This window comes from Numenius arquata, chromosome 19, assembly GCF_964106895.1.
Source record: "Numenius arquata chromosome 19, bNumArq3.hap1.1, whole genome shotgun sequence".
NCBI classification, from domain to species: domain Eukaryota; kingdom Metazoa; phylum Chordata; class Aves; order Charadriiformes; family Scolopacidae; genus Numenius; species Numenius arquata.
The window spans coordinates 2,075,275-2,098,591 of record NC_133594.1 but is presented as its reverse complement, the minus strand read 5'-3'; the positions used below and the strand labels follow the sequence as shown (position 1 = coordinate 2,098,591).

The window sequence follows — 23,317 nt, the reverse complement described above, 5'->3', positions numbered from 1 at the left end:
CACCAGTTTAAAAAGCTAAGCGTGCACTGACGGGTCCTTTCTTAAACCAGGCCCCCAGCCCACCCTGTGCCAGGGCTCTATTTCGTGACCCACAAGCAAAGCCAGCCCTATTCTCACCTGCTCACGACCTTCTCTATCTGGGGAGGCTTCTCAGTAGATGATTCTCTGAGAGTCTTGTTCATCTGCAGGGCCACCCAGACCTGAGAGTTAAGGCTGGAGCACTGGAGCGGGGTCTCACCCTCCTTGTTCTTTAAAGTGACGTCCGAGCCACGGGAAAGAAAGAGGCTGCAAGACAGCAAGAAAGGATCAGCATCCCCCAAGAGAAACTGCACAAGGGGAAAATGAGCTGAAACCCATCCTTCAGCCAGCCCTTAAGGGGGCAAGGAAGAATCCGTAGTAGTGAATAATCACCTGAGTTTTCTTTATTAAGCATGGTTCAGGGAATCCTTCTACGCGAAGGCGCTGGCAGAAGCCACAGACTGGAGCTCTGGGCACTCACGAGAGCTCTGGGCAAACCTCGCCTTGCTTCAGGCATGACAAGTACCTTGTTGGTACCAGCCTAAACTTCAGACAGGCTTGAAACTCTCTCTGGCAGGGAAAGATACGGGGTGGGAAGAGTAGGCTGGAAATGGAAAAGTGCCACGGGAAAGTGGTATTGCACTCGGCCCTTGTTTATACTCACCAGCTTTTGGGTGAGTAGACATGATGACTTTATTCAGAGCAATGATGAAGCAAAGGAAAAGCCCCGTTATGATATTATGCAATATAATTGCAAAAAAAAAATAATAGAAGAGCTGTAATGAAGGATTCCTGATGCCTTTGTGCTGAGAAGCCCAGGCTGACCATCAAGGTCTCTGCCCAAGACTCAAGGACCACTCCACCTTTTCTGTCTTCAGTCCAGCTCTGGCAGCAGCCAGTATTTCAGACCCAGCGCCCCAAGGAGTGGGGCAACGGAGAAACAAACCCTCCACCCCAAGTCTGTTTTGTGCTTCAATGCCAAAGCCATTCCAAAGGTTCTCCCGAGGTTGGGAGCCAGCATCCAGGGAGCGGAGTGAGGAGGGGAAGGGAGGGAAGCGGCGGGGCTGGGGCCGTACTTACACCACACACTCGTAGCGGTTCTCTCTGGCTGCAATATGCAGGGGTGAGTCCCCGTGAATATTCACGGCGTGTAAATCACACTTAGCAGCCAGCAGGATCTCCGCTATGTCAACACAGCCCGAAAAAGCAGCCCAGTGCAAACAAATATTTTCCTCCTGGAGGGTAAGAAAACAGAGTAGAGGCTGTTTAGTGCATTAAAACCCTATCGCTTTGGGACTTCACCACCCTGAGCTCGACACCTGCAGCATTCCGCACGTGGCTTGCGGGCTCCTGCTCTACATTGCTCCTCCCGGCTGGGACCGGCAGGGAAATCTCCGCACAGACAAGCAGGGAGTTCTCACTCCAGCCGCCTCCGCGCAGCAGAGACGGGGGGAGGCTGCACACAAAGCGGTCCATCGCCTTCCTTAGGCACGCAGGCAAATCGTCTGTCTCTAAGCCACAAAACAATCTGGATCAATCCCTGAGAGAGGTGACAGACATGAACAAACATGCCAGAAAAGGCTAGAAGCTGAGCTTCCCCAGCCCAGACAGACAGGGAAGCCAGCGTGTCTCCCAGCGCTACAAACTTAAAGAGAAAAAGAGCACAGCACAAGCTATGGGCCGTGTGAAGGTGCTAGAAAGCGAACCATAAGCTACAGGGAAAGCAATCAATCCGACTTCAGGCATCTCTTAAATACTGCATGTGCTCATCCCTCACCAGGAGCACCAGAAATAGCTGAACACTCATCTTTTTGATGGAGATATTTTCAGCGATGATACTCTGTTTTCTGTTACGGTGCAATTTGCAGCACACTCTGAACCTTTCCCCATGACAAGCTCTAAAGATGCCGATTACAACACTGCAATGATAGTAAAGATCACCTAACTTTTCTCTTTTTAAAGCAAAAATAAAGCACATCTTTTAGTTATCCCAACTTAACTTAGATCCTTCCTTAAACGGGGAGGCCACTGACATACACCAGGGAGTGGAGAGACCTCTTTCGCTACGGCTTCTGCCTCCCATTATGTTAACATCTAGAAAAAAATATCCCTAATCAGCATCACATACCAACCTACAGAAAAAATTAGCCCTGTCGATTGCGCAGCACGTGCTGCCACTCAGACAGGTTACAGACACCGAGACTCGTTATTTCGCCTTGCATCGGCTACTGATAACAGCAGCCTAATTACAATCAAAGGCATTTCTCCTGGAGGATGATGTTTCCCAGCAGAAGTGACATTGCTGCTTAATGACCGCAATCAGGAGGCACCCAACGTAGGTACAGTAACGGATGTGCAATACATACATCTGCTAAGAGGGTACTTTTCTTTCAAGTAAATTGTTGACTGAGCTGATTTGATTTTCATCATCTAATGTGTGATCTTGTAGCTGGTAGCCCAAAGGCTTCTACGGCAGATGAAACAAGTCAGTTTTGTCCAGAGTCAGCACTGGGGCTCTGAAGCAAAGCAACAACCCCAAAACTCTCCTCTGTCTTTGCTTTTAGGAACAGTATCAGATCCGGACCTGCCTGGGAACTGTCTAAGCTACCAAGGAAATAGAAGCTCCTATCAGGAAGGGGCTTTCACACTGGGGACAACAACTCCTCAGGAACAGCTGGAGCCTTTCCGAGTTCCATGAGACAAACGTGCCAACACCTACCCCTGCTACACCCAAGACACAAACCCAAGGCATTTAGGGAGACAAATACAGATTAGCTGCTTATATCCCTTGGATTCAAAAAGCACTAGGAGCCTTGGACAAGAAAATACACTGCCATGATTCAGCCTTCCGATATCTGAAGGGAGCCTACAGGAGAGCCAGAGAGGGACTCTTTGTCAGGAGATGTAGTGACAGGACAAGGGGTAATGGTTTTAAATTGGAAGGGGGGAGATTTAGATTAGATACCAAAAAGAAATTCTTTCCTGTGAGGGTGGTGAAGCACTGGAACAGGTTGCCCAGGGAAGTTGTGGCTGCCCCATCCCTGGAAGTGTTTTAAGACCAGGCTGGATGGGGCTTTGAGCAACCTGCTCTAGTGGAGGTGTCCCTGCCCAGGGCTGGGGGGTTGGAACTCGATGACCTTTAAGGTCCCTTCCATCTCTAACCATTCTATGACTCTATGATGCACACCAGAGTGTGAACTGATGGTGGGGTAGGCACAACTCGTGCAGGAAGCAGAAACCCTTCATTTATCAAACTCTCTCACATCTACTGGCCAAAGCCCGGAGTAGCTCATCGCACCCTGGTTCACACCCAAGCTTCTGGGGTTTCAATATCCTTAGAGAACAGAAAAGAAAAAAATGAGAAACATACTATTAAGAAAAAATGAAGAGGAGCAAAGCTGATAGAATGAGTCTCCTGAACAGAAACCTGGATGACTGGGGAAAAAAAGAGACAGCATCTCCCTTGTATCTTCTCTGTTTACTTGAAAATCCCCGTGAAATCAGCTGGCACAGCCCAACACACAGTGCTGTTGGTCCCATGGAGCTCCCAGGGACTCAAGGACAGAGCACATCCCACTCGAGCAGGGTTTAGGGAAGTGAAGAGCAGGCCAAGGGACAGCTCTGGCATGCCGAGCCACCAGCCTGGGCATGCTCTGTCCGCGTTGGTGGCTACATGCCTGTTACGCCTAGGAAAACCTGCGATACTTGCTGGCAAGAGTATCTGCCCAAACCATCCGGAAAACACAAGTACAAGCTTATGCCCCCCTCCAAAGGCACACAGGATGTCCCTAAACCTAACCCATGCCCACTGCACACTGGCCCCTGACCAATGTGGAGCTGGTAAGGCTGGACTCAAGGGGGATCTGCCTGGTTCAGCATCCGAGTGGCAGCAGGGTGGACCCAGGTGGATTAGAAGGAGTGAGACAGACAGCATCCTCATGGGCTATGTCAGAAGAGATGAAGGAAAAGGACTTCTTGCCAGCTTGTAAACTTCTCAGAATACGGAGGAAATTTCTCCCACCAGACACTGTTCACTCACTGCCCCAAAGCACCTGTGTCAAAGGACCACGGCACCCCCCTGCACTGAGCCTAAAATCTGCCTCCTTGGGATTTTTGGGGTTTTAAACAGAGATTGTAGCTAATTTCTGAAACAGATTGCAGGAAGAACCTCACATTATCACGGATGTTGATGTCCGACCCCTTTGCAAGCAGCAGCTTCACCAGCTCAATATGCTTGTACTCGGTGGCCCAGATCATCGGCGTCCAACCTCCATCGTCCTGAGGAGGGAAAGAAGAAGGTGAGACACACAGAACAGGCAGGATGGTTTCCTGCTGGCTTCACGAGTCCCTTGGTAGCCACAACAGGGTGCACCTTGCCCGGGAGCCACAGACCCCTTCCCTCCCCACATCTGTCCCTCCTTCAGCCCACGCTGCTGCAGGGAGAGGTCCCTCCAGGTCCTGCATCCCCGGTGTGATTCCATCTATCACGCCTCAGCAGGCTGGAGTCTATTTGCAGCTCAGCACACGGGCAATGGATCTCCAGGGGGGACCAATACAGCTGAGTGTCCAAAAGGCATGACAAACATTCAGCTTGTGTAAAAGCTCTTACAGAGCTCCCCGAGCAGCCCAGGGGAGCTGGCCTTCCCCCAGAACGAACCCTAATCCAGCGCTGTCTCACCCAAGGGAATGGATAAGCTTGGTGATGGCGAGTGCCAGGCTCGACCCATCCCACAGCTCGTCCATGATCCCACCACCCCACTGCTTGGAGGAGCACAAGGACAACCCTCGAGCAACAGGCTCCACCAGCAAATTCAGGCTCAAGGAGAAACTGCAAACCCAGAGAGAAGGTAGGAAAGTTTCCATGAGGTCAGCAGAGGGGATTGCCTTCTCTGGCAGACCAGGATGCCCATGGCTTTGTCACCCCATAATGTTTTCCAGCTGCTCCCCAGCAGCAGGACCGTATTTGAGTAACCACTGCACAAACATGCTGGTGAGACTGGGGTCCCTGACCTGAGAGAAGCAGCTTCTGCCTCTCGCAGAAAGGCCTTACCTGGCAGTTGACGTCCATCTTCCCGTTGGAGAGGAGGTACTGAACAACGTCGTAGTGCCCCTTCTTGGCAGCCAAGTGCAGACACGTGGAGCCCTCTGCATCCTGGACACAACCACAGAACAAGCATTCAGGGAACGTCCCTTCCCAGTGCTTCCCATGTCTGCATGACACCAGTGATGCTTAGGAACAGCAGAGAAGTTCACAGAGGGAGCAGAGGACTCCAAAAACCCCCAGCCCACTCCCAGGAAGGGAGAGAGCAGCAACAACCAACGCCGTGATGGAGCAAAGGGAGCTTCCCAAAAAGGTCCAAGGTGCAACCCGTGCAGAGCAGGAGACTGAGAGCACAAAGGGTATGGGAAGAGACACCTTTGCAAAGCCAAGGGAAGGGACCAGCCTCAAACTCTGGCAGATCGATGCTCCTGCTTCCCAACAGACCCTTCCCAACTCTTCTCCGTGTGCAAGGGGAGGCAGGGATCCCTTACAGAGGCAGAGCTTGCACTTTACATCAGAAAAGTAGCCTTGTCTCAACCTGAAATGCTCCGTTTATACAGGTTTTTTGCTGTGTTTTATTAGCACAAGGCATTATCCCAACACCTGGCAGCAGGGCAAAGGGGTGTCCTGCAGAGGGGCCAGGAGCCTCCCGAGAGACCGAGTCCCCGGCGTGCCCGCAGCCGGCTGCTGAGACAGGAGATAAAAAACACCACAAAGGTTAAAAGGAAAAATGCCTTTGGGAGCCGAGAACACAGGGTCTGGTGGAGATGGACAGGCTGTGAGTCATGACGGAGACACTCCCACACCAACACCAAAGATCTCGGAGCCTGATTTTTATCAGGCGTTTACATCCCAAGAGCTTAGCATGTAGCAGGGCCCAGAGAGCAGGAAATAAGGAGGAGGAAATGAAAAACTGAAAAACCAAAACGATTCCTTCCTGCCTAAGCCCCTGGAAGCAACAAGAGCTTTGGGATGGAGCCAAGCGGAACGCCCAGGGGTAGGGAGCAACCCCCCCAGCAAGGATGGGAGGTTTCAGGTCAGGGATTACACTGTGGGGGCTTCTTGGGGTAAAAAAGGGGTTTCTGCACCCCTGAGTAATCTATCACATCTGAGTAATGCCACAGCTTTCCCCTCAGATTGTCATGAGCCAAGTGCACCTTCTCAACCCTACGGAGAGCGTTATTATAATTTAACATAAAGTTTCTGCAGGTTTTGAGTGGGGTTTTTACATCCTGTTAACAGGATGGAGAGCTTTGCCCCGGGTCTGAGAAGCCCCCCCTGCCCCCGCAGTCCTGGGCAGGCTCCGCACACACCCGCAGCAGCGACCCTCCCCATTTCTCATCGAAACGGCTGGAGTTGCTTTTAAACCAACACGATGCTGCCTTCAAAAAGATGAGTAATTTGGTGCAAGAAACTAATTAACATAATAAACTAGTCTAGACTTCAGACGTGATCTCAGGCTTCTAATTTGCTTTTGCAGGCTCAGGATTTTTTTTTCTTCCCTTTACCTTTAGAAGTGAAAAAAAACCCCTTCTTTTATCTTCCACATGAATAAATCAGGTGAGAGATGTCTGGATTACTCCAAGATGCTCAGGACAGCGGCCAGCATGAAGCCCCACATCCTGTCCTGCCCTTTCCCGGCTCAGAACCAGGCTCCCAAGGATGCGTTTAAGGCTCGGGGTGGGCAGCACTTGGTATTTTGTGCCATCGTCCTGGCCCCGCCAGCTCCTTTGCCAAAAGAGCATCCCGGCCCTGCCGTATTCCCCAGCGAAAGCAGAGGAGCGCGCCAACAGCAGCAGGTTGTAACAATAAGAAGTTCACGTGGGGAGGGCTCCTGTGCTCCTAAATAGCATCTGATTTATGGGACTAATAAACGATCTGTCTATTTTCCAAGATTGCAAAGCAACCAGAGCATGCTAAAGGCAAACAGACAGCTGCATTTTATTGTATTTGTTTAAATTAAAGGGTAGGGTTTGAAGACGGGGTCCAATTTTGCCACTGTGGCGTGATTGCAAGAAACCGCACATCAGGCCTTTGGAAAGCAAAGCTTCCTCTGTCATTTTTGCTGGCTTGGCAAGCACCAGCCCGTTTTAAAATGTCACCCCAAAAGCTCATTATTAGAGTCTGTAGAGAAGGCAACTCTGAAATCAAACTCCTAACACACTGCAACGGATTTGTGACACTAATCCTTAGCGGCCCCATATGAAATCAAATACCCCCTACATTTGCTGCCACAAACTGATGTAGGAAGGGGCAGCACTCGCCCCAAACCGCTCACAGCGAGGAAACCTCATCATTAAAATGACACCACCAACACCCCCAGCCTCGCCAAGCCTTCGCACCCAACACAAGCGAGGCCGTTTCCCCTCTGCCTGCCCATTTCCACCCAAGGCTTAAAACGCATCAAGAAGGAAACGGCGGACAGAGGCTTCCTCAGGAGAAAAAGATAAGGAATAAATTGCTACCTTAGGATCTACCAGCGCTCCTGCCTTGATAAGGTATTTCACAGTTTCCAGGTGGTTGTTTTCTGCTGCTTCCATCAGTGGGGTCCTCTGGTCTTCAGAGCAGGTGTCTATATTGGCCCCAGCCTGTGAAGAGGCCAAGGAAACACAGGGACAATTACAACCAGCCCTGGTCAGCAGAGGAAGGATGTGGCAGCAGAGATTTTGTAGCAAGTTTTGAAGGCAGCCCAAATTCGCGTGTTTTGGAAAGCAGCACACACTGCCTGCCCTCTCTCCTGCCTTCTACAGCCAGCAACTGGGGCATAAGGAAGCCAACAGTTGGTATTAAATACCTCTTTTTATCAACGTGTTTTGTACTGCTACTTTCTGGATGCTGTTTCTGGGATAAATTGGAAAAATTGGCCTCCTCCTTTTCCTCACAGCTTTGGTTTAGGTCTCTTATTTCTACAGACTCAGTGAACAAAACAACCAGCTCTTCCCAATGTCACAAGCAGGAGGAACAACTTGCCGATGGCAACAGAGGTAGGAGTTTTAAAAACCCTCTGGCAACTGGCTAACGATTCCTGTTGGAGTCAACGTTAACATTTCTACAGAGGCCTCAGAGCACAGGTTCAGCTCAACATGGAGAGCCTTCGACCAAAAGCTTACTCTTTTCCAAAACGCTACTGGGCCATGTGTCTTGCCTGTTTTAACTCTTTGGCTTAGCTCAGTAACCCACCCAATTTTAAACCGAAATCCTGGCAGGTCACGCAGGCTCCACGCGGACACGTGGAACACAGCCCCGCTCACAGCGTGACACGCTGACTCAGGTTCACCTGGCACAAGGAGCTGGCCCCATCGCTTCCAGGTGCCTCCCACTGACCGCCACTGGTTTGGGTTACTTTTAACCAGCTACAGCTATTTAAACCCAGACCAGAGAAGAGGCATTTCAAGTTTAACAAGCTGGGGATATTCCCAGTCAAATACTGTGCTACTGCAGCAGCCAGACATCAGGGAAGAGATAAGAAGATGAAGGATTTGGGAAACAAACCAACCCTACTGATACTCAGTTCAGATTGTTTGTAATATCTTGCAAATTTTATGCCTTTTGCTCAGTGGAGCCTTCACATGCAGTAACCGAAGTGAGAGAAGGCAGCAGGGCAGGGCCATGGCTGCATCTTCAACCAAGACTTCAAAAGCCTCTGGCTCCAGACACTGAAAGGCAGGCTCATTTGCAAAAACAGGGATGGCATTGCTGCTTTCTCAAAAGCCCTTGAAGGTTTCCCAGTCACACAGGGTAAACAAAACGTACTCCCAATCACTCCAGATGATGTACGCCAGTATGAAAAAGGAAAATCTATTAACTGTTTTAATCCTCCTTTTTTCTTCACATCATTTTGGAGCAGGCTCAAAGAGAGCACCCCTATGTCTTTGACCACCTTCCCTCAATTAGAATCCAAATCCCAGACAATGAACCAAACTTTCTTTCCTTCTCTCCTTTTCACATGTGGGACATTTACAGTGTGGAGAAAAACAGTGTTGGAGTTACTTGGGTTTTGAGAGGAGGAAAGACAAGAGCCTGCCAGTTTGTGGGCTCCAGAGCCCACCTGCCTTCGTAACAAAGAGCGAGTTGGCAGTGGCTCGTAGGTCACCCGCAGCCTGCCAGAGGTCACCTGTGTGGCACATGTGGCACCTGGGTGCGCTTAGACTTACAGGTTCCACGTGCTCCAGAGTGCCCTACATCGAAGCTTCACGTGCTCGTTGCCTGGGCAGTGAAGCTCAACTTGGAGAACAGCCTAGAAAGACAGCTTCAGTCATGTCCTCCCAGACCTCATGCTACTCTCCACCGCTCCTCCCTCAGCAAGCTGAGAATTAAGGAGGTTTTTATAGGAGGGACGTTTCAGTGCTGATTTCTAAGTGTGCTTTAGCCATGTGAGGCAGGAGACCAAAAACCACAGCAAATCGCTTGTACAGAAGGAGGTAAGGGGAGACAGACCTGAATCAGCATATGGCAGATGTCCACGTGGCCGGACTCGGCGGCAGCATGGAGAGGGGTTCTCTTACTCTGATGCTCCATTTTAAAATTAGGGTCAATTCCATCCACTGAAAAACAGAGCAGAGATGCTTTCAACCACGATTCAGAGATTAGAGAAAAGCGTAACAAGAGAACCAGGTCCCAGCTAAAGGCTTTTAAGGGACGAGTTCCCAGTGCATCCTCAGCCCTTCCCACCACTTACTACACATTCAGGCCAGAAAGCTCCCAGGGTAGTCCCAGGGACATTTGATATCCCACAGCTCTAAAATCAAGAGCTTCAGAAACACTACGGAATTTAATACCTTTAAGGCATTACAATTCCTACACAGGCCACCTCCCTCAGATTCACAGCTCCCCACCTCTCAGTGCCACAAAACCAACCAACACTATACAAGGATAAAAAGGAAAAAAAAAAATAAGCAATTGCTGCTTTGATTAAAGAAACACAGAACCTGGAAACAACAGAGTCATTAGGAAGAAGTTCTTTGCTGTGAGGGTGGTGAGACCCTGGCCCAGGTTGCCCAGAGAAGCTGTGGCTGCCCCATCCCTGGAGGGGTTCAAGGACAGGTTGGACGGGGCTTGGAGCAACCTGGTCTGGTGGGAGGTGTCCCTGCCCAGGGCAGGGGGTGACACTGGATGGGCTTTAAGGTCCCTTCCAACCCAAACCATTCTATGATTACTACCTGGCTTTTTTGTCTCACCACAATTAACTGCAATTACTATTAGTGATCCTCGTTACATCACTGCAAACACGGGGCTACAGAATGGATGGAGCGTCTCCAACTGAGAGGAGCTGGGGATCTGGCCAGAGATGCTCACAGCTGTGCAAAGACTGGCAGATGATGATGACGGCCAGACAAAGATGTCTGGGCATGATAATATGTTGCGTATGATGAGGCCGTCGTTAAATATCAATGAATAACATTTTTGTGCTATTGAAGACAGGAACAATGAAACTAACACTTGCTTGAAGAAAAAAGAAGAATCTGATAAATGAAAAGAACAGCAAGCATCCAAAAATGTAACGCAAAGTACTGGAGTGGAAAGGAAATGATCCCAAGGAAACATTGTGTCCTTCAAAGGGGGAGATTCCTCGGGAACATTTGTTGGTAAAAACAAGCTCAACAGCTCAAGGTCATCTGGTGACAGACAACTATGTACCCCCAAAACAAACCCTGTGTGTTGAAGGGCTCCTCCTTTCCGCTCTCTTACTGATGGATCTCGGCTTAAGCCAACTCCCATCTTTTTACCTCTCGACTGGATGCAAACCCCCAACTAACCCATTGCATGGGGAGGAAAAGTTCTGTGGGACTGGAAAAAAATCACACGTGGATCGTTTGGGGACAGAAACAGCTTCTCTGGATAAAAGCGTGCCCAAACGCAGAAACAAGCTGGGAGCAGGTCCACGTTTCACAGAAAGATGAAGCCATTTCCAATGACACATCACTTGCAGAAGTGGCTTTCTCCTCCAGCACGGCTCACAAGGGGCAGTGGGGAATATGACGTGCGGCCGTGCTGGGAACTGGGCTCTGGCAGGAGCTGGGAGTACTGCCAGCCACGCAATGGCCTGGGAAGGAGCCACCTACCCAGCATAAGCAGGACTTTTTGCAGCTCTCCTTGCCTCGCAGAGAAGTACAACTGCTTCGGATGGAACCGTAACTTCTTGGGTCTGCAGGAAGTGGGGAAAAGAGGCGTAATTAATACTCACCGAGGAACACTCCCAGCGTTTCAGCCCACCCCACTGCTACCCAGCATGCATGACAATCTCTGTTCCTATGGTATAGCTCCACAGCGCCAGCACAGCACAGGAACAGCTCTCCAGAAGGAGATCTTCCAACTTCCAGTTCCAACCACAGCCAGCCTTGCTCTAGCGAGGGCCGTATCTACTCAGTGCTGCTCATCAACAAATTCTGGCTCTTATTACTGTAAACGGGAACTCCCAGTAGTTACAGCTGTGGTTGGAGGGCCAGTGAAAAACTAAATCCTCCAGATAAATCAATAAGGCATTTAGAGTGATAACTCTTCTCCTGAATCTGGAATCCATTGGGGGTAACGAATGACCAAAGTGAACAAAAAATGGTCTGAGTGAGGCCAAAATCCAGAGAAGCTACATCTCAGTTTTCTCCTGGGAACTGGAGAGACCCAGCAATCTTTTCCTTACTTTTCAGAGTCCAGGGCAATCAGGGCACTTTCCAGAGTTTCTTTAACCGGTCCCTGGGTCAGGCTCGTAGTAGGCTTTGGATAAACTGAAGACCCAGCCATGTCAAACCCCTCAGCAGCCGAACTTTCTGGCTTATCTTCCTCTGACAACCGCGTCCCAGTGCCACTGAAGAGAAAAAATGAGAGACAGCCAAAGCACAACCATTAAAAATACACAACAGTGTGTACCTTATGCCAAAGAAGGAAAAGAAATGCATTTTAAATACGGAGAAGTGTAAGTGAAATCGAAACACAAACCAATATATTTTACAGTCTTAATATAGTCTTATAGTTTACAGTAAGCGCTTGCCCCAGAAGGGAGCTACACTGCCCTATGATTACATTTTGATGTACTCTGTGCTACAGGAAACCCTGGAACATGGGGCAAGTCATAAAAGACACCAGAAGATGATCAGATGGGAGGTTGGAGCGTTGTTCAACGCAGGGATGGCTTGATTTGTGTTCTCCTCTGCGTTTTCATCCTCTCTTTATACTTGTGTCCCTTGGTGCTCCAGCTAGGTACCACAGGAATTTCCCTGTCCCTTAAAGCAGACCTGGCAACACCAACTCATTCTACTATTTTTCCACTCCTAACAAGAAGAGGAAGGAATGGCTTTAACTCCTGAACCTCTCCTACCTTCACAGCCTCTGCCTCAGCTCACCCTGTGGCTGCCACGCTCTCCCCTGCCCCAGCTCACAAAACAAAACACGCTTGCAGCTGAGTTTGGTGTGTCAGAGCAGGGCCAGAAAACACCTTGCTCCATCAGGAGGAGCACAAGCCTTCAAAGCACGGTCTGGCAGGAGGTTTGAGATCACCCCATGCTCCCAAGCTCACCTCCCCGTCGTGGTGTCGGCCCTTCCCTCCACAGCCGCAGGTTTCTGCTGCTCGTAGGTCAGGGACACCGTCGAGGTTGTGTCTGCTTTTGCTATTGTCACCTCCTTGGCCTTGGAGGCCTCTTCCCCGCAGTGTGGGCAGTAGCTCATGTCGTTGACCTGGGAGGCACAGTTCTTGTGGAAACGGTGGGAGATGCTGCTCTCCGGCTGACACTCCATGAAAGTGCCCTAAAAAAACCACAGAGAAGAAATTCACACCGTGGTCACTCCGTGCCTTACCCCTTCCACATGCTTCATCCGCAGATCTCTTAAATACTTCATTCATCACCACTCTTGGCCCTGGCGCTTCCAGTACAGTAAGCAAGCACTGCCACTTCTTTAGAAGAGAACAAAACCAAGGTAAAGGGGAAAAAACTCACTTGGTTAGGGACCGCAAAGCAAGTTTTTTAATTGCGCTTGGGAAACAGAACCAAGAAGTCCCAATTTCCAGCTCTTTCCTCTAACGCTTGAAGTTCTTGCTTATGTTTCTAGAAGTGCCAGTGTACTCTAAGGACACCCCCAAAACTGGAAAAGGAAACTTCAGACCTGCGTGCTGAGCCAGCATTAAAACTACCTAACAAAGCTGCGCACAAACCACTCAAGGACCTACATGACTATAATTAAATCAGCTGTTAACCCCAATGTGACCTAAAGCTTGAGAATTCTCTGCTCGGACCAGCCCCGTATGTTGTTTAGCCCCAATACCGTGGCTGACTGCTCATTCAACAGATCTGGGCGACTTTTCTTAAAGTTATTTTCCCTTTCCAGCAATGTCCTCCGAACTGAACTGAAGGTACCCCACAATTCTTGCCCTGTGATATTAGTGCTACCTAAAGCCCTACTGTGCTCTGCATTATTCGTGACTGAATGCACAGACACACACTCCCAGGTTCACCTGTGTGAACTGTGACGTGTCCCTCGGAGACGTAGGAGCGTGTAAGGAAAGGCTAGTTAAAACCCATTCTTCTCCTGAACTCAGGGTCCTCCCAAACAATCTAATGAAATCTATTTCAGCTTTGCAGAATGCATTTAAGGGTTGTGAGGATTTTATCTTTTTAAATGATCTTAGACTCAGCATGAAAACCCAGGATGGCTCCATTTATTACGATTACAATAATGCTTGAGACTTCTGTAGCACCCTTCATTGAGTCATTCTGAAGAACACCAGCATCAGACAATTGTCTGATTTGAACCTCCCCATCACGAAACCTCCCTATCACCCTGCGAGGCCCTCAACTGGTGTTTTTCAGCTCTACCAACAGGGACACTAGGCTGCTGAGGACTTAAAGGACTGGACCAAGGCTATTAAAAGCCTCGGTGGCAGAGGTGGAAGAAGCAGCAGGAGATCTCAAACACTGCCTTGTTCCAGTGCCATCACTCTGGTTGCTCGTCTAAGCTCTCATGAGCAGGCAGCAGCAGGCCAGAACCACTCCTGTGTACACAGATTCATTTAAAAACCAAGCTAATAACATTTTTGATATAGTTGATCTGTACAGAAAAAGAAAAGAAAACAACCCTTGTTCCTAAGAAATTCCTAAGGCAAGACTTCCACTGTGTGGAATCCCAGTGAAAACCCTTCAGTAACACCCCTTGGGGTCTCCAGGAAGACAAAGGTGACGACTGTAGCTACCCTCACACACATTTCTCTTGAAAACACCACCTGACGTGCTGTGGAACGAGGTGGAGCTGATGCCAGGAAGTCAGTAAACCCCTTTAGGTACCATCTCCACCTTCAGCTCTTCCAGCTACTGCGACAGGTACCCCCTCTTCCCTAGATCGAGAGCACGGACTTACTGCAGTGCAAAAGTATCCACAGCCAGGGCAACACTGGTGTTTCACCATCCTCCCTCTATGGTCCTCACACAGCACCAAAAGCTGGACTTTGTTAGACGGGCGCATCAGTTCATACTTAACCACACTGTTTGTGCATCGGCCCAGCTGGAACGGGAGAAATTAAAGGAAATGAAATTACTGGAGACCAAAACACTCTCTGTGCTTGTGCGGAGGAAGATTTTGCAGCGCACTGCCTTGATGAGCCCTGGCTTTTTCACAGTAATTCAGACGTGTGCCAGATAGCATTAGCAGTGCAGCAGGAAGCTGTGAAAGCTGCTCTCACAGGAAGAAATGCATCATTTACTAACTAACATGCATGTGGACCCTGAGCTGTTTGTTCCTTGCAAGGAAAAAAAAAAAAAAAAAAAAAAAAATGGTAACTGGAAATAGGCAACAGCCAAGCAGCGGCAGAAGGGGCAGTCCCAGGGGCCTGACTCACACAACACACACTCTCCTTTCGCCAGGAAGAGCGGGTGTCGGTGACCGGGAGAACAAGACCATACGCACTAAATCTTGTTAGCGTTCAAAAGTATTAAGTCACAGGAAGATAAAGGGAAAAATAATTGCCCTTCATTGCCAGCGAAGTTATCGTCTGTACTGGTTCCAGCACTGGCCCCTGCCCAGACCACAGGGACGAAGAGCCAGGCTTTCACGAGTGCTCAGCTCAAGTCACATTTTTGAGCATGTTTTCCGAAGGATTTCATCAATGTACAGCTCTGGGCTTACAAAGCGTCTTCTCATGCACCACCGTGTTCTGTTAATGACAGCAGGCTCCCTAATTGGGGTTCACTTTTTCCAACCGGCCTTACTAGCCCTGCTGCGTCAGAAGGACCAGCGCTTCCTCCTGCTGCCCCCGTTCAAACAGCCACAACATTTTCACGTCCCCGTTGCCACCTGCCAGCATGACGTGACACTGTTTGGGTTCTGCAAGTTCCTCTTGATAAATAACCTCGCTTTCCCCAGATGCTCGGGCAAAGGACATTTATAAATGAGAAATACATAAACGTGAAAGGGACAGTCTTTTTTTCAGTGGTGCCCAGTGACAGGACAAGAGGTAACGGCCACAAACTTGAACATAAGAAGCTCCATCTAAACATGAGGAGGAACTTCTTTACTTTGAGGGTGGCAGAGCCCTGGAAGAGGCTGCCCAGAGAGGTGGTGGAGTCTCTGTCTCTGGAAATTCAAAACCTGCCTGGACACGTTCCTGTGGGACCTGCTCTGGGTGGACCTGCTCTGGCAGGGGGTTGGACTGGATGATCTCCAGAGGTCCCTTCCCACCCCGTATCATCCTGTGATTCTGTGAAAGCCTGCTACAAGGAAAGGTCCCCACTGAAATCTGGGCACAGTTTACCATGCGCTGCCACCAGGAGCAGAGCAGTCAGGAACACGGTGCTTGTCACCAACAGACTGTCCCTCTGGTCTACCTGAAGTTTGATTTGCTGCTTTTTTCCCAACAAAACTAGACTTTCTCTCTATTTTTTTAAAAAAACTCTACTTCTCCTGCAGAATCAACACGCCTACAGAGAAAGAGAAGGGATTTTAACCTAAGCTCAACGCTCACCCCTACCATCTCTGATCAACTCCAAATTCCAGCTCCAAAGTCTACCTGTGGTCGTGACACCTTGGCTATACTGGTCCCCGTTATCACACAGAGCCCAGGGGACCCACACACCCTGCAGGGGTGGCAGGAGAGGACCCTTCCATTGATTTTTTTACTTAGGAACTGAGGAAATCTGATTAACACGTGAAGAGCTGCACTGTCCGTGTGAGAAAGTCCCTGCTTTATTATGTCGCACTACATTATTTGTTAGAAACTCTAAAAAAGTACAAAACGATTAATTGCTATTTTCCAAGCATTAGAGAGTGCAGCAGGGTTGCTCGTAACTATTTATAACATTCTCCAAGGACATGACAGTCTGGAAAACCCACTGTTCACACGTATAATATTCTTATTAACATCTATGAGTCACTTATCCCATTATGAAAAAGAATCTAAGATAAAGCATGGCCTTTGCTATTCCTCTCCCCGATTTATCCAGGGACAGAACTGTCAAAGCAGAGTATACACGAGGAGGAACTCTTTCATATACCTTCTGTTTACTCAGAAACCCTGGGGTCCCCCTCTCTCCTGCAAGTCTCCAGGGCATTCTCTCTCTTCAATGAATTAATTTGGTCATGCTTTGGAAATTCCTTTCTCTGTAGGTACCAGCACGTACTAACAGAAGCAAAGCTGGGCTGCAAACTTGATTATCCCTTTCTCCCTCCATCCACCCTTCTCCTGGGATCCTACTAGAAGATCCTAGAAGAACTAGGGATATTCTCACTCCTTGGCCTACCACCAGCAAGTATCCGAGCACTGCAGTGGGAATGAGACTGTCAAAAGAAACAAGTGCCTCCCAGTAAAAGGAGGATCCTGTCCAAGCATGTTCCTGTCCTGCAGCCTCACTTCCCAGGCTCTAGGAGGGAGTCACTTCCGCCACTTATTGCCACACTTCTGGAACCAGTAGAGCCCAACTAGCCCAGCTGCGATGGACTGGAAGGCATGGAGTGCAACGGTTTTCAGTCAGTCAGACCCGGAGGCTGCGCGGGGTTGCCAGGACGTGGGAAGCTTTGTAAGAGAAGCCTCTTGGGGGAGGAGGGAAGAGGAAGGCTGGGGCAGGCAGAGAACATGCCAAGTTCCCAAAACTCAAGAGCTGGCGACGGAAAGGTTTCTATCAGCTGCTTCGTAGTCAAGGTAAACCCACTCCAAGCTTCCTCTGATTGGGTTTTCCTCACTTTGATGCACGCTAATGTATTTTTAGCCCACTTGGCCTCAAGTGTGGCTGTTACATCAGGTTGATCCAGCCGCACAGGCCAGGACAAGCAGGAGAGATCCACCCAGCGCCTCTCCAACTGCAGACCTCGCCACCTCCTCCCTTCCCAGTGGCTTCGACCCAACTGGGCGACACACACAGAGCGCTGGAGCCCTCGGCTTAGCGAGCGAGATGTTTGCCCTGCCATCCCCCCACACCAGTGGGTTCCCAGTCTGGCCGGCTGCAGAGCCCCTGCGTGACCCTTCAACATGTTCACGGCACAGCTTTTTATTCTTTATGTCTCTGTCCTCAGCAGAAAAGTCTGTGAGAAGTCAAAAGACAGGTTCCTACCTCGTTATCCACGCTCTCCGTGGCCATGCACTGGTTGTTGGCTAGCGTGGTGATCTCTCTGCTTTTGGGGGTTTCCATTCGACAGCTACAGAGGGGGACTTCCTGGAGACCGTCTACTTCCATTGTTTCAGGACCATTGGAAAGACCTGGAGTACAGAGAATCAGGAAATCAACTCTGAAATTCTCTTCCAGGAGAAAGGATCAGTCCATCAACACTACCCATCCTGTGGCATCCTCCCCTTCCATGTCCTGAAACACTTCCAAGGCATTATCTAAACCCTGTAAAAATGACCCCTTTGTTGCATCAACTCGAGTTCGCAAAAGTCCAGCCACACTACAGATGACTGTGCTGAAATCAAGAATAATAAGTTAAGAACAGTTTACTCTGAGAAAACCTGAGGAAACCTAAGGAAAAGCAACAAGGAGGTACACAGTTCTATCAGCCTGTTTCTCTTCCCAATCTGCCCCAAAACACTGGGGTCTGGCACCAGAAAATTTGTAGGCAACCCCTCGGCATTGAAAATTCGAATAGTTAGTGGAGTGATAAATGGAGAAGATCAGGAAAGCACAAACTTCTATTTGCAGAACCTTATTACACAGATGGGAAAACAAAATTCCTGGGACTATTTGGTCTCAGCCAACCAAGAATTATTTATTCTGGAAAGAGAACAAACCAGGGAAAAGAAAGCAGCAAGATGCTCAGATGTTCTTGCCTTCTCCTCACCTCGTTCTCTCAGATTTTGAACATTTTCAAACTTATTTAAAGGTGAATAATGGCTTTGGAGGGGCTCACCACCAGATACAGGGCACAGCGTGAATGTTCTTGTGGCTCTTCTGGATCCAACTCAATCACTAGGTTGCCCATGATTGCAAAACACTGGCCTAACAATAAAAGGGTTGCTTTTAGCCCTACGCTCCTACTCTAACCCAACACAGTCATAACGTCTCTTTGCAACATTTTCACTACAGAAACAAGCCCTCAAACGTTTGCCTTTAAATTGATTCCCCCCAAAGTGTCCCAAGCTCTCCCTACCCAAGCCTGCTACGGGACTGAGTCCCAGGGAGAAGGAAACGTGCTGGTTTTTAAGCTTTTGAAAAATCGAGTTATTATTTTGCTGCAAATTTTCAAAGATTAACTTCATTCCTGAGAGAGATTCCCCTTTAGGTGCCTTGGAAATGGCAGCACGGCTATGACCCTATCAGCTGAGCACAAGCTCCTCTCATCTGGTAAGGAGTTTCCTTTAGCCAACAAGTTGCAAGACCCAGCCTAGAGAAGGGATGGGATATTTCAAGCCACACTGGCAGAGGGAAAGTCCTTGCAGTTTTCATGTAAAATCCTGTCAAGATCTTAAGGGTTTAAGAGCTTTTTCTAGAACCACAAATCACAAAGCTCATTCCTCGCCTTCCAAGCTGTCACTTTCATAATCTTTTTGACATCCGGAGGCTCCGCTGAAAGCATCCCTCATCCATCCTGACCCTCCCTGGGTGGTGAACACTCCCACCCCCTCTTTGATGCGCCTCTATCAAAAGAGCCAGACACCTTTTGAAAGTCAAAGAGTGATGGGGTACAGATGGACGGATCCAGGTCAGCCAGGAGGGGCTGGATGGGAGACAAGTTCAGCACTGGGAGCAGTGGCCGGGGGTGAGCACCCAGGAACCATCCTTGTTCAGCCCCAGGAAGAGGAGGGACAAGAAGAACTTTAGGGGGGGCACTGGGGAGATGCTAAATCAGTATCCTTCAGGGAATGGAGCGGAGCTGCTGAGCAGGGACAGAAGGGCTGGGACAACACCTTGGACCCCTTGTTGGGTGTCTTCCCGAGGAATGGAGGGGAGCTACCAAGCAGGATAGGAGGACTGAGACAGGAGAGGTGGGACAACACCTTGGACCCCTTGCTGGGTCTCTTCCTGAGGAATGGAGGGGAGCTGCCAAGCAGGCCAGGAGAGCTGGGATAGCAACTGGAGCCCTTGCTGGGTGTCTTCCTGAGCCACCCTGCTCCACCTGAGCTGGGGACCCTGTCCCCATCCCCGTCCCCACCCCGTCCCCATCCCATCCCTATGCCCATCTCTGTCTCTGTCCCTGTCCCCATCCCCATCCCTAACAGCGTCCCAGTGCCCATCCCATCCCCATCCCCATGCACATCCCATCCCATTCCCGGTCCCCGGCACTCCCCGGCCGGTCGGTCCCCTCGGCCGCCAGGGGGCAGCCTGGCCCCCGCCGCCGCCCCGGCACCGCCCGGCGGAACAAAGCGCCGGCCCCGGTCCCATCCCCGGTCCCAACCCCATCGCCGGCCCCGGCGGGGCTCGGCCCGGCCGCCCCCGCTCACCTCCCGCCGGCGGAGAGAGGATCCCCTTCACCCGCAGATCCAGGGAATCCAGGGACACCTCCATGTACTCCATGCTGTTCTCCTGCCCGGGGCCCTCTCGGCCTCCCAAGGATGGTTTATAAGCTTCGGCACCTGGATGGAAACACACGTGTGTTCACACAGCTAAAAATAATAATACAAATAAAATAAGTAAATCGCGTGCAAGCACGTGCGGGCGTAAGGGCCATATTTCAGGCAGCAGGCTGTACGCAGGCTCCTCAGAGGCCATGAGTACAGATGCACATAGAATTATGAAAATGCAACATCTGGGCACACATGGCACGATTGATCTCCCATTTCCTCCCCTGCCTGATCAGACAGATTTTCCACTTAGGTAGGTATCAACTGAAAAAAAAAGAGTAAGTTCTGCCTCTGAAAGGCACATCTGCCTGCTGCTGTACTGTGTCGGCAGCAGAAGCTTAAATGGTACAAGGAAGGGATGAAACCAGGGCTCAGCGCATCCTCCTGTCTCCGACCTGCTGCACAGGGCTCCAGGTACGCTCCGGCCAGGCAGAGAGCTCTGGCTCACCATGGATGTCATGAAGAGGATGGGACAGGTGACATCCAGCTTAATGGGAGGGGAAAAATGTAAAAGCCAAGTTCTGGGTCTATGCGAACAAAGCTGCTGCTGGGAAGAGATTGCACGGAGGGATCCTTCGCTGGGAAGAGATTGCGTGGGGACCCCTCGGAGCCTTCGTGGGAATTGTCAATCTCTTCACACTCCCTTGGCTTTGGTTTCCCTCCTGGTTGGCTTCTCCCACTCAGGCCTGGCCAAGAGACTTGTGTTAGCCTGAAGGACTGGCTATCACCTTTACTGAAGGGGTGGAAAACCAGTCTGCACCAGAAATTAAGGATTAGCTGTTTGCTCTGAAAGGGATCAATGGCCCCCAATTCTTGAGCAAGGGGCCACCTTGGGAGGAAGAGGAGCAGGCCAGCTGACTGCCAAACCCCAGGCACAGACCAGAAGGCTGAAACGTGCTCATTTAGTTCAGAAGCAGCCACAAATCTGCTGATTAAAAGAAATGACCTGTTTGCAACGAATTAGCAAACACAGAAGAATAAACCCTTTGATGGCAATGGATGTGTGAAACCTTAATAACGAAGCTGAAGGCACAGCTTCACTTCAGAGACTATCTGCCTTTCTTTACCCATGTTGTTACCTTTCCTGAAGAAGTAATATCACACCCAGCCTGCACTTCTGGCTCTCCCCACCCCACAGCCTTCAGAAGACAAAGGCCACGGAAGCCTTCTTGAAGCACCCACAGAAGCTGGGTGACTTGGGTCAAACAAGAATGACCACCTGAAGGATGTCCCCACCATGAGATGGGTCAGAGGGAGCTCATTACAAACACTGTGGGGCTTTCAGAATAAGCAAAGGCAACCTGCACATTCCATTCAGCTGGAAAAACATCTGTACAAAAGCAACTGAGCATCACTCTGGGGTGGTTCTTCCTTTCCTTTCTGCATCTAACTACACTCCACATGGACACGAGTCCGTGAGGTCTTTCTTGGATACTCAAAAATAAAGGGAGTTCATGAACAAAACAACATTCCTCCAACATGCCAAGTATAAAACCACCTCATATTTATCCTGCTGTTAGTGTTCACACCACCAGTTACTGCCAGCGAGATGCCAGTTCACACGCTGGTTTGTCATACAGCCCATCCTTGAAAAGGAAGAGTGAGCTCCGCAGAGCCACTGCCCCATGGGCCTCAGGCCCTCACCCCTCCACCCGGAAGGCTAATTTCTGTGTAGTTAAGGAACAAAACGCAATTAGTTACCTAACACACTGGTTTGTTTCTTTTTATTCCTCCGTCTCCTCTTGCGGGTGGGTTTCAGCCATGGACTGTCCGTCTTTCCTTTCCTCTTCAGCAGCTTCTTCTTGATGCTGGACTCCGAGCTCTGAATAACCAGAGAGGCCACGTGCATGTAAGGCATGTTGGTATCAGCGTCCCAGCAGTCCCTTGCGCCCATGCGAGAGAGCCTTCTCCCAGCTCGAGTCGTGCAAAAAGGCCTTAAGGACTGGGGGTTTGAAATCAAGTGGTGCTAAGATGTCTTTATAGCACGGAAAAGGAAACACAAGCACACGTGTGGGTGTATTTCCTGTCATTTCAGTAGTGCACGCTTCACTTTCTCTTCCACGTTAGGCTCTTACACCACACTCATCGCAGCAGTAGCCGAGCACCTCGAGCAACACAGGCACACGCACGCTTTTAACTTCTCCCCAGAAAAACTGTGGGTTTTTCAAACTGAAATATTCACACTGTTCCACACTCGTGCTAGAAAATGCCAACAGAACCCTGCCTTGCACCTAAAGGGCCACCTGACAGGGCCAGGATGGACCCAGGGGAGTTGAACTCTCCAGCAGCAGAGCAGCCCCCCTCCCTGAGCACAGGGTGTCACAGCAGCAGGGACCAGTCATGCAGCAAATAGTCAGACACACACGAATCTAAGCAGCATTTGGGTTTTGGTTTAAAAAATACAGTTGTCTGGGGTGGGTTTTCAAAGTCAACATCAGAACGGGGAATCGGGCACCCCATCCCTGTCAGGCAGCCTTCAATGCATCAATCGTAAAAGTCATGTTCAAAAGGAAACCGCCACCTCCTGATGCTTATCCATCTCCCACCAAACCTACGAAAAACCTGCTCCCGCTACCAGCGGCTGGATCAGGCGCCACCTCCACGGCCTACCTTGAGAGGATGCCGATGCCGCACCATGCCCTGTTATCACGGGGAGCGAAGCCGGGCAAAGGTGGTGCTGAGCCGTGGCTCTCAGGGGCAGCTCTACGGTGCCTCTACACCGTCCCCGATAACCGTCCCCAAGCGTGGGCTCGGCTGTGCCCCGCCACGTGGCTCACACCAATTGCATCACGCTGGTTTGCGTTCGAGCCAGTCTCTGTCTGGGGAACGGACTGACTCACCAGATACGAGTAGAGCAAAAACCACTGTGTAGGACGTGGAGATATGACTTGGGAGGTTGGGTCTTGACTGCAAGCCTTGCTTTGAGCTAACACTACAGCCCGGCCTCGGCCACCCAAAGAAAAGGGGAGGTGATACAGTCCCTGCTGCTCGGGCCTCTCTGGCTTCTGTTGTGTCAAAGCACAAGTGACGTGACCCTAAAAGTTTCACCAATTCACTTGGTATAATCATTATGGGTTATTAAGCATTGGAACAGGCTGCCCAGGAAGCGGCTGCATCATCATCTCTGGTGGTATTTAAAAGACGGGTAGACGTAGTGCTCAGCGATACGGTTTAGTGATGGTTTTTGTCAGTGTTGGGTTGATGGTTGGACCAGATGATCTGAAAGGTCCCTTCCAACCTAGACCACTCTATGATTCTATGATCATTTCTACCTTCAGCTCCAAAAATCA

General features: G+C 50.0%; 1 protein-coding gene across 1 annotated transcript in view; it reads right to left on the bottom strand.

The window, feature by feature from the left end:
• Positions 1 to 23,317, bottom strand: part of EHMT1 (euchromatic histone lysine methyltransferase 1) — a 76,699-nt gene that overhangs the window by 15,581 nt on the left and 37,801 nt on the right. The window contains exons 9-21 of the mRNA XM_074161350.1: positions 21,729 to 21,849; positions 19,908 to 20,039; positions 17,584 to 17,729; positions 14,402 to 14,545; positions 12,570 to 12,796; positions 11,697 to 11,861; positions 11,122 to 11,204; positions 9,497 to 9,603; positions 7,525 to 7,647; positions 5,069 to 5,170; positions 4,192 to 4,296; positions 1,099 to 1,253; positions 118 to 285 (exon numbers count right to left, since the gene is read on the bottom strand). Of these exons, the coding sequence (XP_074017451.1) occupies positions 118 to 285; positions 1,099 to 1,253; positions 4,192 to 4,296; positions 5,069 to 5,170; positions 7,525 to 7,647; positions 9,497 to 9,603; positions 11,122 to 11,204; positions 11,697 to 11,861; positions 12,570 to 12,796; positions 14,402 to 14,545; positions 17,584 to 17,729; positions 19,908 to 20,039; positions 21,729 to 21,849 (1,778 nt within the window). The remainder of the gene's footprint in view (positions 1 to 117; positions 286 to 1,098; positions 1,254 to 4,191; positions 4,297 to 5,068; positions 5,171 to 7,524; positions 7,648 to 9,496; positions 9,604 to 11,121; positions 11,205 to 11,696; positions 11,862 to 12,569; positions 12,797 to 14,401; positions 14,546 to 17,583; positions 17,730 to 19,907; positions 20,040 to 21,728; positions 21,850 to 23,317) is intronic.